The 26,200-nt window shown below is 44.2% G+C and overlaps 1 protein-coding gene across 4 annotated transcripts in view; it reads left to right on the forward strand.

The window, feature by feature from the left end:
• Positions 1–17,462, forward strand: part of SLC16A1 (solute carrier family 16 member 1) — a 31,064-nt gene extending 13,602 nt beyond the window's left edge. For 2 of the 4 annotated variants that reach the window (XM_050954352.1, XM_050954351.1), the window contains 4 exons: positions 6,378–6,635; positions 13,007–13,150; positions 13,661–14,533; positions 15,365–17,462. In XM_050954352.1, coding sequence (XP_050810309.1) covers positions 6,419–6,635; positions 13,007–13,150; positions 13,661–14,533; positions 15,365–15,660 — 1,530 coding nt within the window. In that variant the 5' untranslated portion in view covers positions 6,378–6,418 and the 3' untranslated portion in view covers positions 15,661–17,462. Of the gene's footprint in view, positions 1–1,253; positions 1,323–3,125; positions 3,242–6,377; positions 6,636–13,006; positions 13,151–13,660; positions 14,534–15,364 lie in introns of those variants that run through there. The other 2 variants (XM_050954353.1, XM_050954354.1) reach the window with 2 other exon arrangements.
• Positions 17,463–26,200: the final 8,738 nt, after the last annotated feature.

Raw genomic sequence — 26,200 nt, forward strand, 5'->3', positions numbered from 1 at the left:
GACGCGAGAGCAAACCGCGGCAAAGCTGGTCTCCTTCCCCGGTTTGCTCTCGCGTTCCCCGAACCCCCCTTGAAGCCGCCCAACAGTGCTGCAGTGTGGCCACATCTAACACCACTTGCAGCGCTGGTTGCTGTAAGTGTGGCCACTCTGCAGCGCTGGCCCTGTACAGCTGTACTAATACAGCTGTAACAACCAGCGCTGCAAAATTGTAGATGTAGACATACCCTGAGTAAGATCAGTCAGCTTAGTAATTTTCCAGAGTGGGTGAAAGATTAATCTCTCAGTAGCCTCATCCTCAAATGTTGCACTGGGCTAGTCGGAGTCTTGGTATAACAGCAGTTGAAAGGGGAGTTCAGTGAACCTTATGAACGCTCAGTATGACTCTAAAAATAAGAGATGGTTAGAAACTAGTGCATGCAATCTCTGCTGGAAAAATGGAAAAAAACCCAAACCATACGTTTGTTTAGATGCTATTGAAAGTTAAATTGTACAGAAAAAGCTAACAATCCTTATGGACTATCTGCTTTTGGTATTGAGAGTGAAAATGGCCCAAAATGTTGTGATTTTTATGTGATTGGGACATTTGTGGTTTACCCGGCACAGGGCCTTCTCTAACCCTCTTTAGTCTCAGCTTTGGTTGTAAGCACGTCTTGTCAGCCACATGAGCGTTCAGTCTGAGTAGCACTTGTGTCTGTTGCTAGCCATTGTGTAGCATCTCATTTTGCTGGAGAAGCAGGCCACAAATCTATAAATCCTGAGCTCTTTCCTGAATGCCTGTATGCTTTAATCTGCATTAAAGCCCCAATTTATGTGACTTTCCCTCTCTATTGAGTGAGCTCAGTGGAAGCTGCAGTCACCTGACATACAATGAGAAACACTCCTTTTGGGCTCGGAAGCATAGTTCAACTAATGGGGTTTATTTAGGGAGAATACCTTGTAAATGATTCTTTTGTCAGAACTACAACGTGACTTGGTTCTGCTCGTGACGGTCATGTGGTGTTGGCCAAAAAGCTGTCTAAATATGTTTCTAGCAAAAAAAGAAACAAGTGGTGGCCGTGTCAAACTGACTAAACAAGTCTTAAAGGTTTAATTAAAACAGTCTCCAATGCTTTGTTTCCTCTTGCTGCTGCTGTATGCTGGTTCAAGGCACAAATGCCTGAAAATGAACTAGTGTTAGGTGACTTCTGAAAACCTTACCTCCAGTTTTGATCCAGATTACGCTTCCCATGAGATCACCATTCATGGTTCTTGGCGTGATAAGCAGAAGTTTTCTTGATCTTCAGGAGTCCTGGCTAGTGTCCCCAAGGCACCTCTCAGCTGGGGTGAGTCGATCCAAGGTCCCTTGTAATCTGCAGGTGGATGGGACTAAATTCTGCAACTGGGTTTGATGCTTCAGGCTGCAAATTCTGCATCGGCTTCATTTAGATTAAATAAAGGTTTTTTTAATTGATCAGATATGAAAATGAACAATATGTTCTGTATAGTGGTCTCTTCTATCTTTAGGTGAAATTTAGTCTGCATTGTCCCTGCACTTTCAGTTCTTAATATGCATCATATCGATGTTGTAGGAGCTGCTGGAGGTTTTGGACTGCAGGGGGAAGTCAGTCAATGGCCACGTCCAGACTAGGAATTAAAATCGATTTTAGATACGCAACTTCAGCTACGGGAATAACGTAGCTGAAGTCGAATTTCTAAAATCGAGATACTCACCAGTCTGGACGGGGCGCCATCGATGTCCGCGGCTCTCCGCGTCGATTCCGGAACTCCGTTCGGATTGATGGAGTTCCGGAATCGATGTAAGCGCGCTCGGGGATCGATACACCGCGTCCAGACTAGACGCGATATATCGATCCCCGAGCAATCGATTTTAACCCGCCGATGCCGCGGGTTAGTCTGGACGAGGGCTAAGCTACACAATTTGGGTTACGTTGGTAGCGCAACTCAAGTTGATGTCGCTTAGATCTACTTGCTACAGGGTCCATATTATGCTATGTTGATGGGAGACGCTTTCCCATCGACTCTCCTTATTCTTCTCATTCTTGTGGAATACTGGAGTTGACAGGAGAGCGATGTGCATTCGATTTAGTGAGTCTTCACTAGACCTGCTAAATCAACCCCCAGTGGATTGATCACCACAGCCTCAATCCACCCATAAGTGGAGAAAAGCCCATAGTCATATGTGAATTAATCTTCAGTTACCATTGAATGAATGCATTGCTACAAATAGGGCCGTTTACCCCTCGTGGAGCTGTTGTTTCAGGCTGCCCGCAGGTTCAGGAAGACAATGCTATGTCTGTTTATTTCCAGTCAGCCTTGAAAAATATCTCTGTAACCACAGACTAGAAAGTCTTTCCATCTTTTCATTTAACATATAGATTGTGGAGCACAACTGCTCAGCAAGGGGTGGATTCTGTGCCAAATTCTGCAGTGGCAGAATGCTTGGAACCCTCTCCTCACAAAGTTAATACAAGGTGCAGTTTGCCAGAGTAGGATTAATCTCTATATGCTATCCTGCCAGGGCATGCTTATGGGGTCCTGGAAGAGCTTCCCAGGCCTGAGAGATGCCTTCTTTGCAGAGCGTTCTGTTATCACTGATATAGTTCTGTGTTTTGGGTTTGCAATAGCACAGGTGCAGTGACTGCTGACACACATAGGCCAACTGACAATTATCCAATTTTTTTTTTTTAAAGGATGCTTCTATTTCCTGCTCAAAAGATGTGCATGCCTCTGAATTTCCTCCATGGTGACTTTCAAGAGCCTGTCTTCCTGTGGAGTGGGGAGATAAGTGCTCACAAGATTATGCTGTAAATCCCTAGCAGGTCTCATGTGCATGTGAATGTAGCAAAGCTATTGTTTGAAGGGGTGGGCTGGTTAGTTTATAGTTCCTGTCTGGGGTGCTCTAATTGTCTTGCTCTGTATCCTGGGTCTGAAGGTATTGGGTGCTATTCTGAACTGTCAATAGCTTTATAGCGTGTACCCCAAAAAAAGGCACCGGCAAATGTATAAACAAACAGCATTTATCCTCCGCGCATCTGCGGCTTTCAGGTTCTTCCATCCTCTCCCTACATTGTTGCTGTGAGCACAAATGTTCTACTCTCTCAAATTGTGCGTGATCTTTGTTTCAGCTGCTGCTTGTGGTGAGAGGCATTCAACAAGGCCATCATCATATGAAATGGCGATATCCATCCTGCAGCGTGGAGCTGTACCTTCTGCATGACATCCTCCCTGCAATCTGTTATTTGTGAGCAGCTCTTCCTCCTTTAGCAATACTTGCCATGACAAAAGACCAAGGGAAAAACTTTAGGGATCTTCAGTCTAGGGACACAAAAATGTGTCTAAATACTAATTTCCTTTGACTTTCTGGGGCTCATAATGGAAACATCTTACAACTATACATTGTAGGATTGTTATGGCTCCACAATGAAGTCACAAGTCAGTTCAGTTTGAGATAACAATTTAAGGTTGGTATGGGTGTAATTTTACTCAGTATGGCCAAACCATGACACTGGCCTCAAAATATCATGAGACTATTTTAAAAAACAAACCATTCTACCCTCTGTATTTGTCTGCTGGTTTCTGAGCCTTTGGCATGAATTTGTTTCATGCATTTGAGATTTTCTCTGCAACCAGGATGGCTAGAAACGTACTACTTTAAAAATGAAAGTTGATGTACTCTTGTAACTACATGATTCTAGGAGCTGAGGCTTTACCAAAACCAATGAATAGCATGAGATTTGTGATTAAAATCCTGAGCACAGAAAGCACCACTTTCCACCCTAGGGCGTTCACTCCCTCCTGTCCAGTAGAGAGGGTGATGAAGTAGCAGAATTGTATTTAAGAAGTGAGCCAGAGAATAGAGATTGGGAAGGATGAACCAAATGACTTGAAACTGCCAAAGACTAACTGGAAAATCTTGCAGGAAATCCTTGGTTGTTTTAGCCTGTGAAATTAGACTTTAAAGCACCCTGAATTATATGTAATGAGATGGCCTGATAGTGAACCTGCAACATGAGCTGCATCGAAGCAGACAAGAATTCAAACCCTATGAATTTTGTGGAGAGCATGTAGGCACCTATTGAAATGTTCCATTATCTGTCATTGCTAAGTTTAGCTGCATTTAGTGACCTTCAGAGGTTGCTTTGCGCACAAGCAGAATAGAAACATTGACATGTTACCTAACTAAGGAGAGATGTTTGTTTCCTCTGAGGGGCACATTTCAATAATCTGATGATATTCCCTATCTCTTCCACTTCCACCCATCATCCCTCCCCTTTTGATAGTATTAAAATCCGACTCTCTTTGGATATAAGAGGAGAGTCCAGCACTAACTTCTAAAGCAATCTCCTTAGGAAAGGCTCTAGGGGTTGTTGATAAATGGTAGAGTCAGTTGCTTAACTGTACTTTGTGGTGTTATATTGTTATGAAATATACACAAATAACCAATGTCAGTCAAGTTTATTTAATGTGGTACAGGAAGAAGGTTCTATATGATACCAGTTTCCAAAGAGCATGTCCTGTGCCATGATGGTGTTCACCTTACACAGAAAGTGTGCTCTCCAAAGTTACTTCTCTAAAGCCATCCTTGTTTACCAGTAAAAGGAACTGCATACGTCATTTGAGATTGGATTGTATTAATCAACAATCTATCTTGTTTGGTACTGGTAGCGTGGTGTACCCCTTTGTCTTTTGTTCTACACCCATGCATTTCAGCTCATGATTCTCCTTTATTTTTGTTTTGAACACATGTCCTGGTGCTAAGGGGCATGAAGGCACCTCTTAGGCCACGTCCAGACTAGGAATTAAAATCGATTTTAGATACGCAACTTCAGCTACGGGAATAACGTAGCTGAAGTCGAATTTCTAAAATCGAGGTACTCACCCGTCTGGACGGCGCGGCATCGATGTCCACGGCTCTCCGTGTCGATTCCGGAACTCCATTCGGGTTGATGGAGTTCCGGAATCGATGTAAGCGCGCTCGGGGATCGATACATCGCGTCCAGACTAGACACGATATATCGATCCCCGAGCAATCGATTTTAACCCGCCGATGCCGCGGGTTAGTCTGGACGTGCGCTTAGATTTGCATGGGTAACTCCTTTCCTCTTACTATGAAGACATCTGTCAGGAAAACTGTCAGTATCAGATCTACTCAAGTCAAGACTTACTTTAGCTAATGCAAAGTGTTATGGGATACTTAACATAAGTGGTCAGGATTATAACAAAAGTACAGGGCAATGTGAGCTATATAACTGCTATACTGATTCTTCAAATGCTTAGAATGGATATTGCAGGTAGTACTATCAGCATAATATGTGTTCTAGCCAGCATATATTAGTCAACAGTGTGCACTTAACTTCCTATAGAAAACAAAACCAACTTCCCAAATTATTTCACACTCCAGTCACTTTCTAATTTGCCCTGACCAGTACTCTAACATTGTCCTCCGCTGTGGTAAGATTGGCGTCTCCCAAGGCTAGTCTGCATTTCCTGTGCTGCCCTACTTCTGCAGTAATATATCTTGTCTTTTGTCTTTTCCCCCCACTGTGACAGATAGTGAACTTATAATGGCTATGTGAATGTTAAAGCTTAGAAGAGGAAAATGGATACTAGCCAGACTGGAGGCCCAAAATAGAATAAATTTGCAAAAATCCACATAATATCGTCTTTTAAAAAATAAATGACAGTGCATGATTGTGTTTTTACAGCACTGTTCTTTGCCAAATGCCCTGGCTCTACAATAACTGCATGTGCAACCCCTACGCTTTCCAGAAGCAAGACTTTCAATGCTCCCAATAACTCAGCACTGCTGCCCAGTCACACAGGTTTATTGTAGGGTTGATCTGTAGCTGGCAAGGAAGCTGCCTTCCATTTTCAGCTTTCAAAGAGTTACTTATGCTTTTAATTCACTGCTTATAAATATCTTATGGCAAAGCCCTTCAAAAGCGTCTTTTGAGTGACTGTCTTGAGACACCTTTCAGGAGCCTGAGTTTCTGAATGTGCTGGGCACCCACCCTCTAAAAATCTGCTCTGTTCAAGGTGTCAGGTTGAGAATCTAAAAAGCAAGGCACCTGGAATCTTTAGTCATCCTTGAAAATATTTGCCTTTTTATTATTTTAAATGGGTGATGGTCTTGATTCTTGTTGAATCCTTCAGGTAACCTCCTTGTCCCCATTCTAACTCCCTTAAACAACTTCTGGGTTTCACATGAGTGTTGCATCCAGTTCTGATCCATCATTGATGGGGAGTTCTTCTGTGTGTTGGAGGAAGCCAAGAAGAGTGACAGTTGGACAGCTCCAGGGACCTCCTTCCTCCTGAGGACTCTAGAGTAAAATGCTGTTGTATTCTTTACTAAGTGCTGACATCTGTGTTCTCTGCAGATCTTTGAAACCCAGCTTAATTGCCACCAACTTCACTCAAGATGCCGCCAGCAATTGGAGGCCCTCAGGGATACACCCCACCAGAAGGAGGATGGGGATGGGCTGTAGTCATCGGAGCCTTCATCTCCATTGGCTTCTCCTATGCATTTCCCAAATCAATTACTGTGTTTTTCAAAGAGATTGAAGTCATCTTCAATGCATCGAGCAGCAAAGTCTCCTGGATCTCCTCCATCATGCTGGCTGTTATGTACGCAGGAGGTAAGCAAGCAGACTAGAGACAACAGGGAGGCGATTGTTAGTTCTGTGTCTGATTTAATGGACTCTTATTGTATTGCCTTTCTTCAAAACACTAATAGGAACTGACTTTGTTTCCCATTTGGGTGAAATTTTCTAAATGGGTTTGTTTGGAGAAGTTTAGCATAAACTTTATTTAATGCCCAAAATGTGAAAATGAGGTTAATCTGTCCTGCTCCTCTGCAAAGCTGTAAGTAAAATCTTTCCAAGGAATTAGGCCTTGCGTCATTCTGCACTTGCCCTCATTAGAATGTAGCTGTGACATTTTGTCTGCATCTAACATCTACCGGAAGACCAGCGTATGATGCTACAGTGAATACAGGAGTCCCTACAGAAATTTGTCATAGATGGAAGAAATTGCAGCTTGCAGAGCTGATTCTAAACACAGCAAATTAATAGAAGTACACACTGTGGTGTGGCCAAAGGTAAAGTGATAGATGTAGGAACAAAGAATGCAGATGAGGATTTTGGTGGTGGATAATAGTGGAACATCAGCTCCCAGGGTGCCACTGTGGCCGACAGAGCTAATGTGATCCTGGGATGTATAAATGGGAATCTTGAGTACAACTAGGGAGGTTCTTTTACCTCTTTATTTGGCACTGGTGTGACCCCTACAGGAATAGTCTGTCCAGTTCTGATGTTCACTGTACAAGAAGGATATTTGTTAACTGAGTAGGGTTCAGAGAAGGGGCATGAGAATGATTAAAAGATTGGAAAACCTGCCTTACGGTAATAGACTCTAGGAGCTCAGTTGATTTAACTTTACAAAGAGGGTAAAGGATGGACTTGCTCGGTCTGTAAGTACCTACGTGAGGAACAGAGATTTGATAATGGTCTCTTCAGTCTAGCAGACAATAGTATAACAAGATCCAATGGCCAGAAGCCAAAGCTCGTCAAATTCAGATATTTAATAATAAGGGTTGTAACCACTGGAACAATTTACCAAGGGTTGTAGTCTATTGACAACTTTTAAATCAAGATTCCAAGGGAGGGGCTCTAGTTAAAACAAAAATTTGGGGAGGTTCTGTGGCCTGTGCTCCACAGGAGGTCAGACTACACGATCACTGTTCCCTTTTGGACTTTGTACCAGCTGAGGATCTGGCCCAAACACGAACACAGCAACTGGTCTTCCTGTAACTTTTTTCTCTTTTTGGTCTGTTTCTCACTTCTAGTGCTGAGAAATCTGACCTGGGCTAACTTTAGCAAGGGCATTTTGCAACCTACTGAAAAGGATTGTCTCAAACTCCCCTTTTAACAGCAGAAAGATGGCAGCAGGGATCAAAAGTATAGGAAACAATTGGACAAGGCAAACAGTTATCTTTTTTTAAACGCTGGTGAAGACCCCCTCTCCACATCTTGGGGGTTTGGACAGATGGGGGCAAGACTCCAAACCACCTCCAATCTTACATTGCTTTCTTTAAATAGGTAACTTCCGATCACATGGGGGAGGTGGGTTCTTACACCCATCTTCGCTTCCTCAGTATTCTGTAGCAGCCTGTGAATGTGCAAGGTAAACTCTGGCTAAAAGAAGCTCCCACTGTGACAGCCATAGTGTCCACCCCAGAGGCAGCTCTGAATATTGGTGATTGTCGTGCTGCCGCTATCCCAAATTGGCAAACCGCCTGACTCATATTTGCATTTGTGCATCAAAAGCAGCTGACCGCAGGAGCTGGTCATGAGGCTTTTCCTTGGGGGAACAGTCCCTGCTTTGTCCTAGCTCAGCTAGTGAGGCAACCGGCACATTTCCCTGCCTCCATGTTATAACAAGCTTGTAAATTGTAACTGACTTAATGAGACCTGATCTAGGCCATTCCCTGTCTCTCTGGTGATCCTGAGAATGTGTTCTCTCGACTGCTCTTGGGAGCCGATATGCAGAAGGATCAGTAATGGCTAAAAGACATGGCAAGGTGGAACCAGTCACCTGCTCTTGGAACGAAATTCTGCTTAATTTTTTTTTCTAAAGTGATTTGTCTCTCTCCCTCAGTTGCCAGGCGTTAGTGTTGCTCCTTCACAATGATGGCTGCAAAGGTCTTAAAATCCCAAGAGCTCACCAGTGCCTAGTCCTGCAAACTGGTTTGTTAATGTGTATGTGACCCAAGTGCTGTTTTGCACTATGGCCCGAATTTGAAACTGTCTATAACTTTCCAGAGCAGGAATCCTCCTCTGTAATAGCTTTGGTGTTTGACTTAGGGGTGGTACAAGTACACACAGCCACTGCATTACTGCTTTCAGGCTTTCCACAGCTCTTACAGTATGGACCAAGAGCTTGTAAAGAGAGAGTTAAGTAAATAATAAACTGTATGTGCCTTAGTGTTAAGCGTTAGTCACCAGATGTGACATCAGTCCCACCCCCTTTCCCCAAATAACTCTTTTCTTGTAACTTTAGGAGTCTGACTAACTCTCTCATTACAGGAAGTAGGGGTGCTTTGCATACAAAGTCTACTTCTTAATACCTCTTTGGAGGAAGTTCCGGGGTGTGTGTGTGTGACATTTGCAAGGGCATCTCCTCCCCCACCCCAAACAGACTGTACTACTGCTCTGCATGCTTTTTCACAAATCTGCAGAGAACCAGCAAGAATACTAAACTCTGCTTGGCTGAGCCTTTGAGCAGCTACAATGCGTGGTCTGTTCCTCCTAGACTCCTTTGGATCCTGAAAAGCACATTCTTGAAGGAACTCAATTTTCTTCGTAATGTCTAAAGGATGCTTTATTCTGGTGAAAGCTGCCAGATTGACCAAGGGACACAGGGAATTAGTCTCTTTCCCCAGAATAAGAGATGAATGGGCAGCAGCAAAGCGAGGCCTAATTCTGAACTCTTGCTAGTTTGACACCGTTGTGACTCAGCTGAAGTCCATGGTCAGAGGATAATTGGGCCTATGCTGTGGAGGGCACCTGAGGTCAGATACTGGTTTTGTATTCGTTGCTTTGATTTTGGTCCAAGTGAGTTAAAGGGACACAAGTTAATCATTTGAAATGTCCTTGTCTCCGTTACTAGTAAAACAAGGAAAACACATTTTAATTTCACTTTTTGCTCTTTTCTCAACACTGACAATAAAATAGACTAGTCGATATTTTGTTAATTAAGTTTCTGTCCAGTTTTAAAGGTGTGTGCTACAGCGCTGCCACAATCTTTGAGCTTTTGTTTAATCAAACCCCAAAATCCCCTTCCCATTGGAATGGGGAAGGGTACTTGAGGATACTTAAGCATGGCCGAGTGTCGCATCCAGCACAGAGCACTTTGGATCTGGCTCTTGCTCTGAGCAGTTTTGGGTTTATGAAGCCTAAATTTTGGGCCTAACTTGACACGAGCATTGCTTTTTGCCACAGTAAGAGCTGACCTCATGAAGCCAAGCTTAACGTACTGCTCCCTGACAATATATCAGCAGGCCTTCAGTCCTACTGTTCCCTGGTATGTAATTAGGGGGCAGGGTAGTTTGCAGTGCTGTCCTCAGGATCTGCTCCAGGGACATCAGGGAGTGGTTTCACATTCAACGTGCAAATCTTTCAAACTTTGCTACGCTCCTGGTGTGTCCTGCACATTGGGTGGGGGAAGGAGGGAGTGTCACAGCCTCTGGATGCCATGCTGCAGATATGAAAAGCAAGAGTCAGTCCTTTATGGATTCGCACTGGGCCTTGGCTCAGTAGTTGTTCAACTCCAATTGCAGAGGTTACTTACAGAGACTGTTCAGCGCTCTGTGCATGCTGGGAAGTATCTACATGGGCACTGCATGTGATGGAGGATGTAGGCCAGTTGGAATCCTGCTGGGATTTCTGAGTGCCTTGGCTCCACTTAGGAAGCCAGGTTGCTGACACCACCACTGGATCCTCTTCAAACATTTTCTAGGTTCTGCTCAACTAGAGATGAAGGACAAGCCACATCTGAGTAGCCGGGAATAACATGCTGACCTTGCTGGCTGTTAATGGTGAAACCAGCTCTGTTAATGTTCAGTGGGTGCTCATTCAACTTATTTAAATACATTTTAGTGTCTGTAGAGCATGCACTACTGTATCTGATCACTGTTTACTTTGGATTAGGATTTCTTGTAATGAAGCATTTTAAACTGTGGGTGCACACAGCAATCTGACTTCTCAAACATTGGCAGAGTAATTAAAATAACAAACAAACAAAAATTCCTCCCTTGCATGGAAATGTTTCTGCTGGAGGGGCTTTGGAGCTATGGCTACTCCCTGGCTGTGCATTCAACATACAGCTAGTCTGTGCTAAACATCCTGTTACTTTTGTTACACTGTCTGTGCTCTCCCTCTTGCTCCTGTGTTTCCTCCACGTTACTCTTGATCTGTAAGCCCTTTGGGGGCAGGGATGCTTGCTTACCATGTATTTCACAGTTCCTGGCATAGTAGGGCCCTGATCTGGCTTACTCCTTTAGGTGTCACCATAATGTAAATGATCGATCACATTTGGATGGCTGCAAACAGGATAGACCCACATATCCCAGTTTGGAAAACTACAGTCTGATCTTCAGGACAGAAATATCCCTGAAGAGTGGACAGCATCACATGCAGCACAAATAAACACAAGCTCTCTTGTTTCCAAGTAGCTGTAGGAAAGTTTCTTTACAACTGCTCTCCATCCCCATTCCCCCTGCCCCTTGCTTCTTTTCATTAGTAGCTATAATGAAAGTTCATGTTACTGTTTTCTTTGGGTATAAAGGGGGAGATTTTTTTCTTTTCCTACCCTCCAAGCCTGAGAAGTTGAGTGTGTACAAGTTTAAAAGGTTTCTCCTGGGATGTAAAGGAGCACATGCCACAGTGCTGTAGAGGAAGACAGTACTCTGAGCTAGTGAGACTTGCTAGGGCAGGAAATGAATCATGCTGATGTTTCAGAAGCTGTGCTGGTCTGGTGGAGGCTGTCACACCTAGCATCACAGACTGATTCAGATGTCAGTTGGTTGAAGGCTTTAAAGAGCAACTGATGACTCTTGAAAACTTGGAAAAAACCCACTTAGTTTAGGGACCATCCTGCTTTTTCCTTTCTCTAGATTGGTAACATACATGCAGACAAGATTTCCATGTGACTGTGGCTTTTTATGTATAGAACTCCAGTGGAAAATAAGGAGCAGGATCTAACTAAAACAGATCATGGTTTCACAGTGGTGGGATAGCTTGACTCAAACGTTCAGGTTTCCATCAAGCTTCTGTAGCTGAAGCAAAGCGAAACTTTAAAACAACAAAAAAAACCAGAACCAACTTTGACTCAGTTTAAACTCCAGCCTCATTTGAGCACTGTTCTTCTTTCTGTTCTGACTCACTAAAGCATTTTACAAAATCCCTTCAAACCTCCCCTTCTCCCCCATGTGCACTTGATATTTTGGAACCAACCACATCTAAAAGTTCTTACTAGAGAATCTTGTCCAACATGCAGGCTTTTGAAAACATCTGTTCTGTATACCATGACCCCCTCCTGAGGGCTAGGGGAAATGACCAGCTTGTTGCACACAGCATATTCAGGGGTGTTCATGTGTTGGGAGACATGTGGTGGATTGTTTGAGCCACTCCCAGAACAGCTAGAGTTTGCATTAGGGTTCAGAGAATAATAAAAATAACTAGCTCCTGTATAGCTTTGCATCATGACTGCTCAGTGCTTTCCCAAGGAGTCAGCATGGTACCATCCCTGTTTTATAGATGGGGAGCCAGAGGCCCAGGAAGGGGAAGTGACTCATCCAAGGTCACCCAACTGGCCAGAGGCAGGAATAGATGTCAGGAGTTCACAGTCCCAGTGTAGTGCCTTATCCACTAGGCCAGACTGCCTTGGAAGGGATGAGTGGGGCCAGATTTTGTGTCTCTGAGCTATTGGAACAAATTAATTTGCAGTATAACACCACTGAATTCCCTGGAGTTACACCAGAGCTTAATCTGCCCCCTTGTGTCTCTATAAACATGGGGAGGCAGAACTGCATCAGTTCATATTTGTGAGGCTCTCTGCAACCCTATGGACTTACAAAATTCCTCAAACTCTGCAAAGAGCAGAGTAGACAGGCTCTTGCAGGGGAGCCAGTGCAATGTTCCACTGTGAACTGTTTCAGTCTGGATTCAAAACCGCCTGGAACATCGTGCTCTGGAGGGAGATGTCCGAGCACTTAACCCAACGTGGCCTTATGTCATCCACCTCGCTCTCCTGTGCTTCTATACCGCCCCTCCCTCCTCTTGACATAAGAGCAATGGCTAATGCTCATCTTAATCATCCAGGCACAGCTTTCACTGACTTCTGAAGCTAAACCTCTGTGCGGTCCTATTAGTGTCCATCTGCTTTGTAATGTATGCATACCAGCCAAAGATGTCTCCCCTTTGGGTAACTCTCCTTTGATCTCTTCTAGGTCCCATCAGCAGCGTCCTGGTGAACAAGTATGGCAGTCGGCCAGTAATGATTGCTGGGGGCTGTCTGTCCGGGTGTGGCTTGATCGCAGCCTCTTTTTGTAACACTGTGGAAGAGCTTTACTTCTGTGTTGGGGTTGTGGGAGGTGAGTGTTCTCTTCATGTTTAGGGTTAGAATCATAAAAATTCAGCTTAGCCTTGTCCTAAGTCAGTATATAAATTGCTATATATCTATTCATGCTCTGAATCGGAGATCCTCCTCCGCGAAGGATGTTTGTATCAAAGGAGATAATGTTCTGGTACTTACACATCCTCATCCTATCTCAAATCAGACTTATTTCACACTAGTAAACTTCATTATCTCTTGTATCCTGGAACTTCTTCAATTCTGGCTCTAAAAAACAAAAAACAAAAAAAGCCCCAGTAGTTTGCTCACTAGCAAAATTGGCACCTTCTTCCTAGATCACTGAGAATCTGCAATAACTGGCTAAATCCTGCCGTTAGTTATGCCCTACATAACTTCTGAGGTCAGTGCAAGTTAAATTTAGTATAATGTGAGAAGAACTCAGCCCAGTATCCAGTCCATTAATCCCAGAATCTACAGATGTGTAGAGATCTCTCATTTTTAAACTCACATGTATTCTCTTATTTTCCAGGTCTTGGGCTTGCATTTAATTTGAACCCAGCCTTGACCATGATTGGCAAGTACTTCTATAAGAAACGTCCATTGGCCAATGGATTAGCTATGGCAGGTAGCCCTGTATTCTTGTCTACACTGGCCCCCCTGAACCAGTTTTTCTACGGTATATTTGGCTGGAGGGGGAGTTTTTTAATTCTTGGTGGCCTTTTGCTGAACTGCTGTGTAGCTGGATCTCTGATGCGACCTATAGGCCCCAAGCCAGATCAACTGAAGAAAGAGGTCACAAAAGAAGTATTGCAGGAAGCAGGGAAGTCAGCTATGAAAGTGGATGAAGGAGCTGGCGATGCCAGTGTGGACCTTATTGCTGGAAAGACGAAGAAGCAGAAGCTCACAGTTTACCAGACGATTAACAAGTTCTTGGATTTGTCCCTGTTTACACACAGAGGCTTCTTGCTGTATCTGTCCGGCAATGTGATTATGTTCTTTGGACTGTTCACTCCCTTAGTCTTCCTCAGCAATTATGCCAAGAGTAAACATTTTGGTAATGAGCGGGCTGCCTTTCTGCTTTCCATTCTGGCCTTTGTAGACATGGTGGCTAGGCCTTCCATGGGACTGGTGGCAAACACCAAGTGGGTCAGACCGAGGGTCCAATATTTCTTTGCTGTCTCTGTGGTGTATAATGGAGTGTGCCACCTCCTGGCACCCTTTTCCACCACCTATGCTGGGTTTTGCGTCTACGCTGGGTTCTTTGGATTTGCCTTTGGCTGGCTCAGCTCTGTCTTGTTTGAAACATTGATGGATTTGGTTGGCGCTCAGAGGTTCTCCAGTGCAGTCGGGCTGGTGACAATTGTGGAATGTTGTCCTGTGCTCCTAGGACCACCTCTCCTAGGTAGAGTATGTTTATGTACCTCCTGGGGTGCCTGTGTACTGTGAGAATACCAAGGGGAGAGGGAAAAACTGTTGCTCCTTCCCAAAGGACACTTGCTGGAAGGCTGAGAATTGAAGGCACAGAAGTGAGGAAAGGCATGAGGGAAGCCAGAATGCACATGGGAGGGCTCTTCCCAACAGGAATGGCTAGTGGTTATAGACATACTAGAGTGTATAGGGATTATATCCCAGTGCAGAGAGGGTCTTCCCGCAAGGAGAGTGTCAACACTCTTTCTACATGACATTTCAGGGTCCATGGGAAGTTTCTCAGAGTTTTTCCCCTAGAGCAAAGCAAACTTTGGTTTTTAACCTTGGGGAGATGGGACTAGAGTGACAGCTTGGATACCCTGGTTGAAAAATGTCACCCGAAAAGCAGGTTTTCTAGGAAATTCTGGGGGGACTCCTAGGCAGTTTTGGAAAATAGCTGGATTTTCTGGTCTACCGAAACCATACCAAAAAAAAAGACTGCTACTAACCAAAAAAGGGGCTCTTACGTGAACAGCCTCTTAAGACCTTGTAGGTTTGCTTTTAAAATGTAAGCTGACATTGATTAGAGCTTAGTTCCATGTGCATTGCCATTTTGCCGGCACTGCATTTGATTAACACTTAGATAAGGCTTTAAAACACCCACATTTTTAAGCAGAGATTATTCTTGTGGCTGGATGCATGTACATGCACACACATTACGAGTTAGACATCTGGGGATACCTTATGCATGCTAGCTTAGAGTGATTCCTGCTGTATAATGGGAGATGGTCAGCCACATAATGTGTTGTCCTCTCTGATCCATCAGGTAAACTCAATGACATGTATGGTGACTACAAATACACATACTGGTCATGTGGAATCATCTTGATCGTCTCTGGGATCTACCTGTTTGTGGGAATGGGCATCAACTACCGGCTGCTGGAGAAAGAACAAAAGGCAGAGGACAAGCTGAGAAACGAAGGGAGAGAGGAGGAAACAAATATCGATGAGGCCGAGAAACAAAAAGAGGCCGAGAAACAAAAAGAGGCAAACAATGATGTGGCCAACATGTCGCAGAAAAACACAGAAGATGGCATAAAAGAGGAGGAGAGTCGCATGTGAGGAACTGAGTTTAATCCTGGAGGGTTGGAGGAAGCGCTGTTCCTCTAAAACAGTGTCTGGGGAAAATGCTGTGCTGGTAGTAAGCAGTCATCAGAAGTGTATAAACCAGGTGTTCATTTTTAAACAAAGCTCTCTGTTGTTTTTCCATCTGGATTCAACAGCGGTAACAGCTACATGTACCATACCCTCTTACTTGGGTGGGAAACTTTTTTATATTCTTGCTTTTTTTAACAGTAACGTGAATGTACTAATAGGTGCCTTAAAGTTTCCACCTCTAGACTACTCTGGAAGAGCCTTAATGCGACTCTGTAAACCATGTTTCAGTTAGTTTTGTGATCTGCTTAGGGTGTCTGTTTTTTAAAGCCATAAAAAAGGATACTGGATATTTTGAGGCTCAACTGGCTTCAATGCTGAGTCTAAAATGAATACTGCTTCACATACTTCTTAACTGCCAGACTCTTAGTGGAAGTTGGGATATTTTGGGGGTGGGTTAGTGGGAGGGGTGGTCTTAAAATAAAACAAGACAAAATCCAAACTCCTTTGGATGCCAGACACCTCCTGGCTCTATTTGTAAGCTTTTCTAGCACCTCTTGAAAACATTTTTATCTACTGTAGTTTTTTAAACATCCCCCTTTAGTTAAATTTTGATGGAACACTTGGGTTCGAGTTGATGACTGAAATTAATAACTATCTTCGCTCCACCTCTTTTGGGGTGGAGCCTCATTTTATTGTGATCATCCCATTTTCATAAATGACACTTGCTGATGCAGGAAGGTTTCAGGTTTAGATCATCCCACTTTTCCTAGGCAAAGAAATTTCCAAACTCTCTTTGTGATGCCTCTCTTTTTAAAGTAACACTATGAAACCAAATGGGTACAAATGCAGAAGGTTGAGTTGTTTAGTTAGGAACCTGCTTTAGTTATAACTAAAAGAATCAATGCTGGTATGTATCGGGTCTGTGCATCCGTCTTTCCAATCCTATCACTGAGTGTAGCTTTGGAATTGGAAGTCTTCCGCTGCTGCTTCATTTAGGAAATCAGCATCTCTACCAGTGTGGGCCAATACTACTGTGTCCCTTCCTTTTCCCCTAGCGCTGACCCTGAGCTTCCTAAGAGGTGGCGTTTCTGTCCTGAGTCTTCCTTCAGACTGTGCACCCCCTCAGTAAAATCGAGCATTCTACTCTTCACGGAGCTCTGTTCCAAACAAGACGTTGCAAAAGGCTTGCTGGCCTTCTAGGATGGATCCCACTCCTTCCGAAGTCAACAGCAGAACTTCCAAATGCTTCAGTGGGAGTACAGTTGGCTTTTAGCAAGGAGGTGTCAGTTCTGTTACATATTCTCAGAGCCTCTCCTGTGTTCAGAGCATGACTGACTCCCTTACCGGTATGGATCTGGTCTTGAGTATGTGGCATATTGTCCTGTACTCTGAGGCCTAATATTTTGCACACTAAATGGGGCCAGATACAATCATAATCTTATACGCCCATGAGATCAAATAGCTAAAGCTGCGTAACTGCCCCTTAAAAAAACTCTACTTGCTCCTGTTTAAGTGAGAATTTAAAGCAATTTCTAACTACTCAGATCAAAGATTCTTAAGGGGGAAGGGGAGGATGTCTTCTGTTTGTACATATTTATTTTTTTAGCACTGGTAAATACCACAGCTTGCGTGAAGAGGGTTAAGCAGATGGCCCATGACCCGTAGGCTCCTGGTGCTTGTGTTTTAGTGGATGTTAAACAGATATCCTGTAAGACTGAGGTTTTTGGTTTTTTTCTAATAAACTTTTGTATAATTCACCCACCAAATGTTGATATTTTTTCTTTTTTCCTAGTCAAATATTTTAGTATAATATTTCATAGCCACATTCTAGAGATGTACTAGTTGGTGTGTATTTGGTAGGTTTTTAGGGGTAGAAGCATGTGGGATATTTGAAGTTACAGATCTTCAGGTTGGCCTCTAAGAGGTGGTGATGTAATGCAGTTCACCTAATCCATGCGCACTGGAAGGCTGTGGTAAGAGAATAAGCAACAAAAATGGAACTTCAGTCCTTCCCTTTGAAGGTGGAAGAAGTGTTTTTGTTCGTCGTGTGGTTGGTACAGTAAGTGAACTGCATTTCTTGCTCAAATCTCTTTAAAATGACAAGTTAACTTTAAACTCTTACCGGTGTGAGACAAAACTTCTTAATTTCACAGAGGAGCATGTTGGGGATCATCTGAGCTGCATTTCTTGTGAGATTAAGTCAAAGCAGAACAAAAACAAAGACTTGTAGTTCTCTGTATGTCTGGAGAATACAACACACCCTGATGCAAACTTAGTTAAAACTTAGACCCACAAAGCTCATTGGAAAGTAAAAACGCTAAAGGGAGTGTTCCATTCCAGATACTGACTGCTGTAGCTCCGGTGAGGGCTGAGCGTGTTCACACATCTTATACTTTTTTTTTTAAAGAGGTTTACTCAACTGCAGAAAGGTTTTTGTATGTGGGTAGATTGTAGCCCCAGATGGTCAGCGACTTTGCATGCAGTGATGCCACTGCCTTACTTGGTTTTAGAGGAGATTTTTAGGGCTTGTCTACACTTACTAGGGGATCGATGAGCGCGTGGTTGATTTAGCAGGTGTAGTGAAGATCATCTAAATCAACTGCAGATCGCTCTCCCATCAACTCCGGTACTCCACTGGATCAAGAAGAGTGTCTCCCATTGACATAGCCTAGTGTGGACCCAGCAATAAGTAGATCTAAGCTATGTTGACTTGAGTTACGCAATTTGAATTACGTGAATAGCATAGCTTAGATCAACTTTTCCCTGTAGTGTAGACAAGGCCTTAGAAGCTGTTCATGTTGTCTTGGCTTTTAAAAATATATAATTTGTTTTAAGAAAAAGCCTAAGTATCTGAATTTCTTAACAAAAACCCTGAATGTTAAATCAGCTGAAGGATAGGGGGTTTTGATTAAACAAAACCTCATCTGGTTCCACAATCTATCCTGGGAAATCTTCCATAGTTCTATTAAAGCTTCCTCTCTCCATTGTCCTAGGTATTTTACCTGGTCAATTTTCATGTTCCAGAAACTTTTTAAACTATAACTTTGCTGAGGAACTGAGTTTGCACAACATAAGATGCCAGACAAACAGTAGTGAGGGTAGTTCATACAGATCTAGGGCTAGAAGGTATAAAGTTGAAACTAATTTTTTTTAGACTTTTTACATTTGTACAACATACAGCAGGTGGCCTTAGCTTTGTCACTTGGAGCCCCGGACAGTATTACATAATGAACTGTGATGTCCTCTGCCCTGTTTCCTTGGCTGCTGATTTAGTGAGTGAGTTTGTTTGTGTTTTGGTTTTTTTAATTGCAGTCTATTCTAAACCTACAAAAGGAACAGGTCAGGGTGTTTTCATACTCTAGAATAACGTTTTAAAGCCAATAGAGTATTTTGTATAAACAGATTTTATTGTACTGTATTGAGCTGTGACCTTGTAAAACCAAGATATTGTGTATGTTTATAAATTCCATATGTCTGTCATAGTTCACACTGCAATAAACTAACCTTAAAGAGCTGAAGGTGTGGTTGCTGTTCTTGTACATACGAGGAGACCAATTACCAGCTGCTACATATTCTTGCACTTGGTTTGTTCTTCCATTTACCGCACAATGGAGTTTTGCCAGGTAAATTGGAAACACTAAAAATTTCACACCAATGAGGTACCAGATTGACCCCTAGAGATGAGGTTCTGTCCCCAGCTTGACAGTCTTCCCCACCAGTGAGTCTCAGCCATGACCTAGAGGGACTAGTCCTATGGGGAATTGCCTGCCATGGTCCTTTCCACAAGGTTGCCACTCATGGTGATGTGAACACCTAGAACTTGATTGCTAGCCAGTCATATAGTGACAACTCTTGGTTGCTACCTTGGACTGGAAACTGGTGCTGGGCTTGCTGTGGTTTCACTGCTTTTCTCCTGGTTGGAGGAGCTATGAAATGGCTGCCCTGTGCCCTCTTGCAGTCTTGGCCAAAGCAATGTGCTTTCTGCATCTTTAATCTATCTTACACAGTGCCATGAGCATTAGAGCCTCTTAGGCAATGTCTTTGCTGCCAAAAAGCTTGGGGGTGGAGGTTGTGGGGGTTTTTAACAAGATAATGCAGGTTAGTGACCCTGCTGTAGAATCCTAGTGGACATGATGCACTGTAGTTCTTTCCATGAGGTGACTTGGTGAGGTCAACACCGCATTGCACCACCCACTGCTTCAGGTGGAGCTTGCCTAGGTTTACCTAGTGGTAAAACTGCAGTGCCTTGTGTGACGATGCGGTTCTGGTGGGATCCAACTGAGAGTGCCAATTCAGGACCAATTGCTTAAACAGGGCAGTTACAACCCTAGGCTGGGGTTTTTCCACCTCTAAGGCAAACCAAACCAGCCAGACAAAAATGACTTTTTGGTTTCACCCCACTGGCTAACCACAAGTCACACAAGCAATTTCCTTAGACACTCCAGTCTCCCAGTATCACCACCAGTGCCAGCCGTCCTGGGGATGAATGGTTATGAAAACCAACACCCCAGTAAAAGAGAGGTTCTCTCGATCCCAAAGGACCAAGCCCCAGACCCAGGTCAATATACACATCAGATCTTACCCACAAATCACACTGTTGCCAATCCTTTAGAATCTAAAATCTAAAGGTTTATTCATAAAGGGAAAAAGATAGAGATGAGAGCTAGAATCAGTTAAATGGAATCAATTACATACAGTAATGGCAAAGTTCTTAGTTCAGGCTTGTGGCAGTGATGGAGTAAACTGCAGGTTCAAATCAAGTCTCTGGAGAACATCCCCCGCTGGGATGGGTCATCAGTCCCTTATGTAGAGCTTTAGTTTGTAGCAAAGTCCCTCCAGAGGTAGGAAGCAGGATTGAAGACCAGATGGAGGTGAGGTATCAGCCTTATATAGGCACTTCCAGGTGTAATAACACTTCTTTGTTCTTACTGTGGAAAATTACAGCAAAATGGAGTTTGGAGTCACATGGGCAAGTCCCTGCATACTTTGCTGAGTCACAAGGCGTATCTGCCTCCTCTAGCAGAGCTAACACCAACTTGTCTGGAGTGTTTCCCAGAACTGCAGCACCAATTTGAAATACAGGCAGTATGCAGCCAATACTTAAACTTCAACTGCATAATGATACAGACAGCATAATCATAACCAGTAGCCCATAACTTGGTCTTAGACACCTTATATGACCCCCTTTACAAAGGATTTGGTGCCACTACAAGACCTTGGTTGCAAACCATGTTCTATATGGTCCTGGTTTATATCAATAATGTCACACCTTGCATCCACTAGGACTGCATGGTGGGATAGCTAATGTGCACAGTTAGCACAAGGAAAACATACTTCTAGCAGGAAAGAGAGCCCATGATTTTTAAGGAGCTCTTGGCAGATGAGGGTGGAGAGCCTCTTACAGTAACTTACTGTTCAGACTTCAGGAAATCTAATATTTAGCTAAAGATTGGGCTGTTGGACTTCCTTGTGGGATAAGGCCTCGCTGCTACCTCTGCTCCCATTTCCCAGCACTGGCTTCTGCTCCCTGTGTTCTCATTCTCCCAGGCTTTTTTCCACCGAGAGGTCAGTAACTGCATAAGGGCCTAGTCAGGCAAAGCATTTGTGCATATGCTTGGTCCTGTGCATGACCAGCAGTCCCTTTAAAGTGCATAGGGCTACTCATGCTTAAGGGTTTTGCTGTATCAGGGCCTAAAACATTTTTGGCCTAGAAACTGAAGATGGAATGTGTCGATGCATGTAGACTCAAGGAGCTGAGTCTATTTTGCTTCACAAAGAGAAGGTTAAGAGGTGACTTGATTAGTTTACAAATATCTACGTGGGGAACAAATAGTTGATGGGCTCTTCAATCTATCAGAGAAAAGGATAATATGATCCAGGGCTGCAAGCTGAAGCTGGACAAATTCAGAGGGAGAAATAAGGGGTAAATTTTTAACCAAGTGAGTGAGTAACCATTGGAACAACTTGCCAAGCATGGTGATGGATTCTCCATCCCTGACCATTTGAAAAGGGAGATTAGCCATTACTTGAAAAGCTCTGCCCTTGAAATGATAGTGAGGAAGTTCCATGGCCTGGGCTATACAGGAGGTCAGACTAGAACATCACAATCAAGGCTTCCAGTCTTGGGGTCTCTGGAGGTCTAATGCTCAGTGCTGTGGGTTCACTGCCCTGTATCAGGCAGTAACATTCAGCAAGGAAGTTGTCCCCTTCTGGGGAAAATGTGCAAATGCAGCCATGTGCCTATAAAGGCAGGCTGCCCCCTTGCATCTGAGGGCCATCCACACACACCACTGGCTCGACCCATTAGAAAACTACACTGAACGTAACATGGTGCTGGCATGGGAGGAGGGAGATGGACTGAGACCCATTGGGTACCTGCCTCTCTCACCTCTGATGGGTTGAGCCAGGGAGGTTTAGTAAAGACAAAAGCTGCCATTTCCCATAAGTATCACCCATTTGCATGGGTGGCGTGCAGTGGGGTTATGCTGGGCAGAATACTCATTGGCTGCTATTACTAAAATCAAAGAGAGTTAATGGTGAATAGTCTGCATGCTCTAGCCCTCCTGGTTGCAGAGACTGGACTTCTAGCAAGTCTTTGCCTGTGCAGTTTCTTTAATGCCAGCGCTCATCCCTATGGTGTTTTTAGTAGCCGCATTAGAGCTTGGCACAGGAGCATTGCTGGCAGCATCACCCTGACCTTCGGCTGAGTGAGCACAAATGCCTCAACCTCCAGTAGCTTAGCTGCCAGCCCGGTGCTCATACAGTGGATGCCAGTGGGTTACTCTCTGATGGCTTGTGTTGGGTATCGGTGCCTTGCCAGTGGTGCTGCACCCATCCTGAGCAGCAGGCCCATGTTGCAGTGACAGTCCTATGCATATGGTCCTAGTCAGCAGTAGTGAGCAGTGACTTGAATTGTAGGAAGCTGAGAAATGGCTGTGGCACATTTCTGCAACATGCCAAGGAAAAGCCCTGCAAGTGTCATCTAAGTCCTTTGGGGGGTGTTATTTGGTTTAAGATTTCCCAGGACTTAATTTTTTTATAATTTTTTTTTATAGTTTTCTTGAATAAATATGAGGTTAAACTTGAGTGATGGGAGGTTGAAGAGGTAGAGGCAGCAAAGGTCACATATTTTCATGTTGCTTCCACCTCTTCTGCTTGCAGGCTTGGTTGGTTGGAGAAATGGCAGCTCTCTCCTGCCTGAGCAGGGAGCTGGGGCCTTCTGGCACCAGTTGTTTTTAGGACTCGTGCAGTGAGGTATGCAGATGGAGGAGGGGTGTGGGTGTGTGTGTGTGTGTATATCTTCTACTCGGCTGCTTTACTTTAACAGAGAGCCTTGTGCTTACACTTTGGCTAGGTCTGGAAGGTGCCATTCCCACGCACAATAAGAATAGTGCTGGGGTAGCACGGGGCGGTTCAGGCTAGCCACACGAGTACGAATGCAGGGGGCCAAATGGGTACGAGTCAGATGGCTAGCCCGAGCTGCACTGTTATTTTTAGCATGTGAGCTGGAGCAGAGCTGGGGTGGGTGTGCCTGCGCAGGCTGAGAATCACTCCTCCGAGCTCAAAGGCAAAACAGAACCTTGGACTAATTTACTATTAACAGAAACACCTGGATGGAATCAGAAACATGGGGCTGGCAGGGACTTTGAGAGGCTCCCAGCCCCCTGCACTGAGGCAGGACCAAGTAACTAGACCAGTCCTGACAGCTGTTTGTGCAGCCTATTCTTAAACCCTTCCAATAAGGGGATACCACAGCCTCCCTTGGAAGCCTGTTCCAGAGCTGAACTACCCTGAGTTAGCAAGTTTTTTCCTAATTAATATCTAACCTACATCTCCCTTGCTGTGGGTTAAGCCCATTACTACTTGTCCTATATTTAGTGGGCATGGAGAACAATTGATCCCTGTCCTCTTCATAAAAGGTTGTAACATATTTGAAGACTTATCAGGTCCCCCCCGCCCCCCCCGGAGTCTCCTTTTCCTAAGACTAAACATGCCTAGTTTTTTAATCTCTCTGCACAGGTCAGGTTTTCTAAACCTTTGATCATTGTTGTTGCTCTCCTCTGGACTCTTTTTTCCTTAAGTCTGGCACCTAGAACTGGACACAGGATCCCAGCTAGGGCCCCACCAGGGCCGAGTAGAGCTGGACAACAACCCCCCATGTCTTACATACAACACTCCTGTTAATACACCCCAGAATATTAGCCCATTTTGTGCCTGCATCACATTGTTGACTCTCGTTCAATTTGTGATCCACTGTAACCACCACATCCTTTTCACAGTATTGCCACCCCGGCAGTTATCCCCCATTGTGTAGCTGTGCGTTTGATTTTACCTGCTTAAGTGAAGTACTTTGCAGTTGTCTTTGTTGAATGTCGCCTTGTTGAATTCAGGCCAGTTCTCTGACTTGTCATTAATTTGTATGTTAATGTAATGCACTGGATTTTAATTTAATCAGTATTCTCCTCTGCTTGAGGGGTCTGGCATTGGGGAGAAAATTGGTTTGAAACAAAAAAAACTTTTGTAACACCCCGGATTGAAGAACCTTGATTATCCTACATGTTTGGGAGCTGTCCAAAGAGTGCTTCCAGCTAGTTAGACCAAGCAGTTAGCTGCTGCCACTGGAGGCAAGCGTGGGCGAGTTTTCACTAGCCGGATGCATCCAGCTCCCATTTGGCGTGCTCTACCAGCCCAGAGGAAGAAGCCCCTGCAGGATTTTAGAGATTTTCTTTGAAGGCTTTGTCAGGCTTTCCCCCTCCTCCTTCCCTTACGGTAGCTAACAAACAAACAAAAATTCTCTTCATAGCAGGCACAATTGCAGAAATAGTTGGAAATTAACTCCCGCATCGTTTGTTTTCCCAATCTTCTTCCGGGCTGTCTGCCAGAAATGCTTTCACAATGGTTCTATGCATGGCAGTTCAAAGTGTTCTTAAGCAACAGCCCACGTACTAGCGCTGTCTGGGTGCAAGCAGGACATGCCAGTGACTGGCTAAGTCAGGTCATACGAATGGATACAATAGCCCAAGAGGGTAACCAGGCCAGAGTGAGGTTGAATCTGCAAGCATCTGGCGTTGGAGGCGTGGGGACAGCTGAGCTGCCTGGACAAAGTATTCATAGCTCCAGGCTAAGACTGACACTATAAAATTATTTGTCTTAATAAACTTAGCACAGGTGAAGGGTGTTAGTGTAACAGCGTGGGAGAGCAAACCTCTCCTGCTGCAGCTCAGAGCGAGTTAGTCAAACATGCATGTTCCCATGCTGCCCCTTCCCTGCATGTGTCATGCATTGGCCTGAGATTAGTCCAGTCACTGGGTATGTTCAAGATTCAGGATGTCACCCGACAGCCACCACAGAGGTAAATGTGAAAGAGAAGCACAATCTTGAGGAAGTGGACAGGGCCCTATTTCACTTCCCACAAGCTGCCACTGTGTCTGGCTGAATGTAATTGTAATGCATGCTCTCTGGTGCAGAGTGCACGCTGTCTTCACAGGAATAAATGGTCCCTTTTTTAAGCATCAGAGCCCTGTTCCATAGCACTGAGAAGGTCCTGACTATATTTAGCTTTAACAGCTGAGCTGTGAGAAAGAAAATGTGTCTAAAGCAAGGAATTCCAAAGCTTGTCGGCTTGCTGTCAGTGTGTGACTAGATGGAAACTAGGCCTTGGTTGGACAAACATTCTCTGTGTGCAAGAGAGAGAGAGACACACAGTCAGATTGCTCCTGGCTGGTTTAATGGCATTGATAAATAGTCCCAGCTAATTCTCTCTGTGCATGGGAAAGAATTTTGTGGATTAAATCTGAATATCCCAGGCCAGTTCCCACCAGAGTCACTGGACAGGACTCTGATGTGTGGCTGCTGGGGGTGCAAGCATGGCTGGGGAATGCTCCTTCTCTCAGCTTTCTCACACCTGAAGGCAACGTGCTAGAACACGTGATGCAGCTGCAGCAATGGATAATGCATGTCAACTCACTTCAGCGGTGAGGGCAGCCGAGTCAAAAGTAACTCTGCCCACTCATTAACCCTGAACGTTTTTAATTTTACAAGCAGCAGTTTTACTTTACACCACTAGATTTTTAACCTGACTTTTTATTTATGTAATAAAATGAGCTGGAAACTGATGGCTCCTCTATAAAACAAACGGCCTTGCAGCTTGCCATTCTTGTAAAGAGCAGCGAGAAGTCACACGAGTGCCCAGAGGAATTGCAGATGCTAGGCAGGTGGCTTTGTTCCTATAGCCCTTATCTATGTTACCCTGAGACACCTGGTAACAGGACTGGGCTGGGCACATGGTCATGCTTCAGTTTTGCCCTACTTTCAGGTCACTTTTTTCCTACTTTCTATTTTAAGCAAGTTACCATCAGTGTGGACAAAGCAATTTTTTACTATAACTGCCATAGTGAGGCTGGTACAATGAATCTGCCTTAGTGATAAAATGACAGAGCTGTAAAAGTCAAGAGAGGTGAAAGCTGCTTTCCCTCTCTCTGCTGCGAAGCACAGCGCAGATTAG

This window comes from Gopherus flavomarginatus, chromosome 5, assembly GCF_025201925.1.
Source record: "Gopherus flavomarginatus isolate rGopFla2 chromosome 5, rGopFla2.mat.asm, whole genome shotgun sequence".
Lineage (NCBI taxonomy): Eukaryota > Metazoa > Chordata > Testudines > Testudinidae > Gopherus > Gopherus flavomarginatus.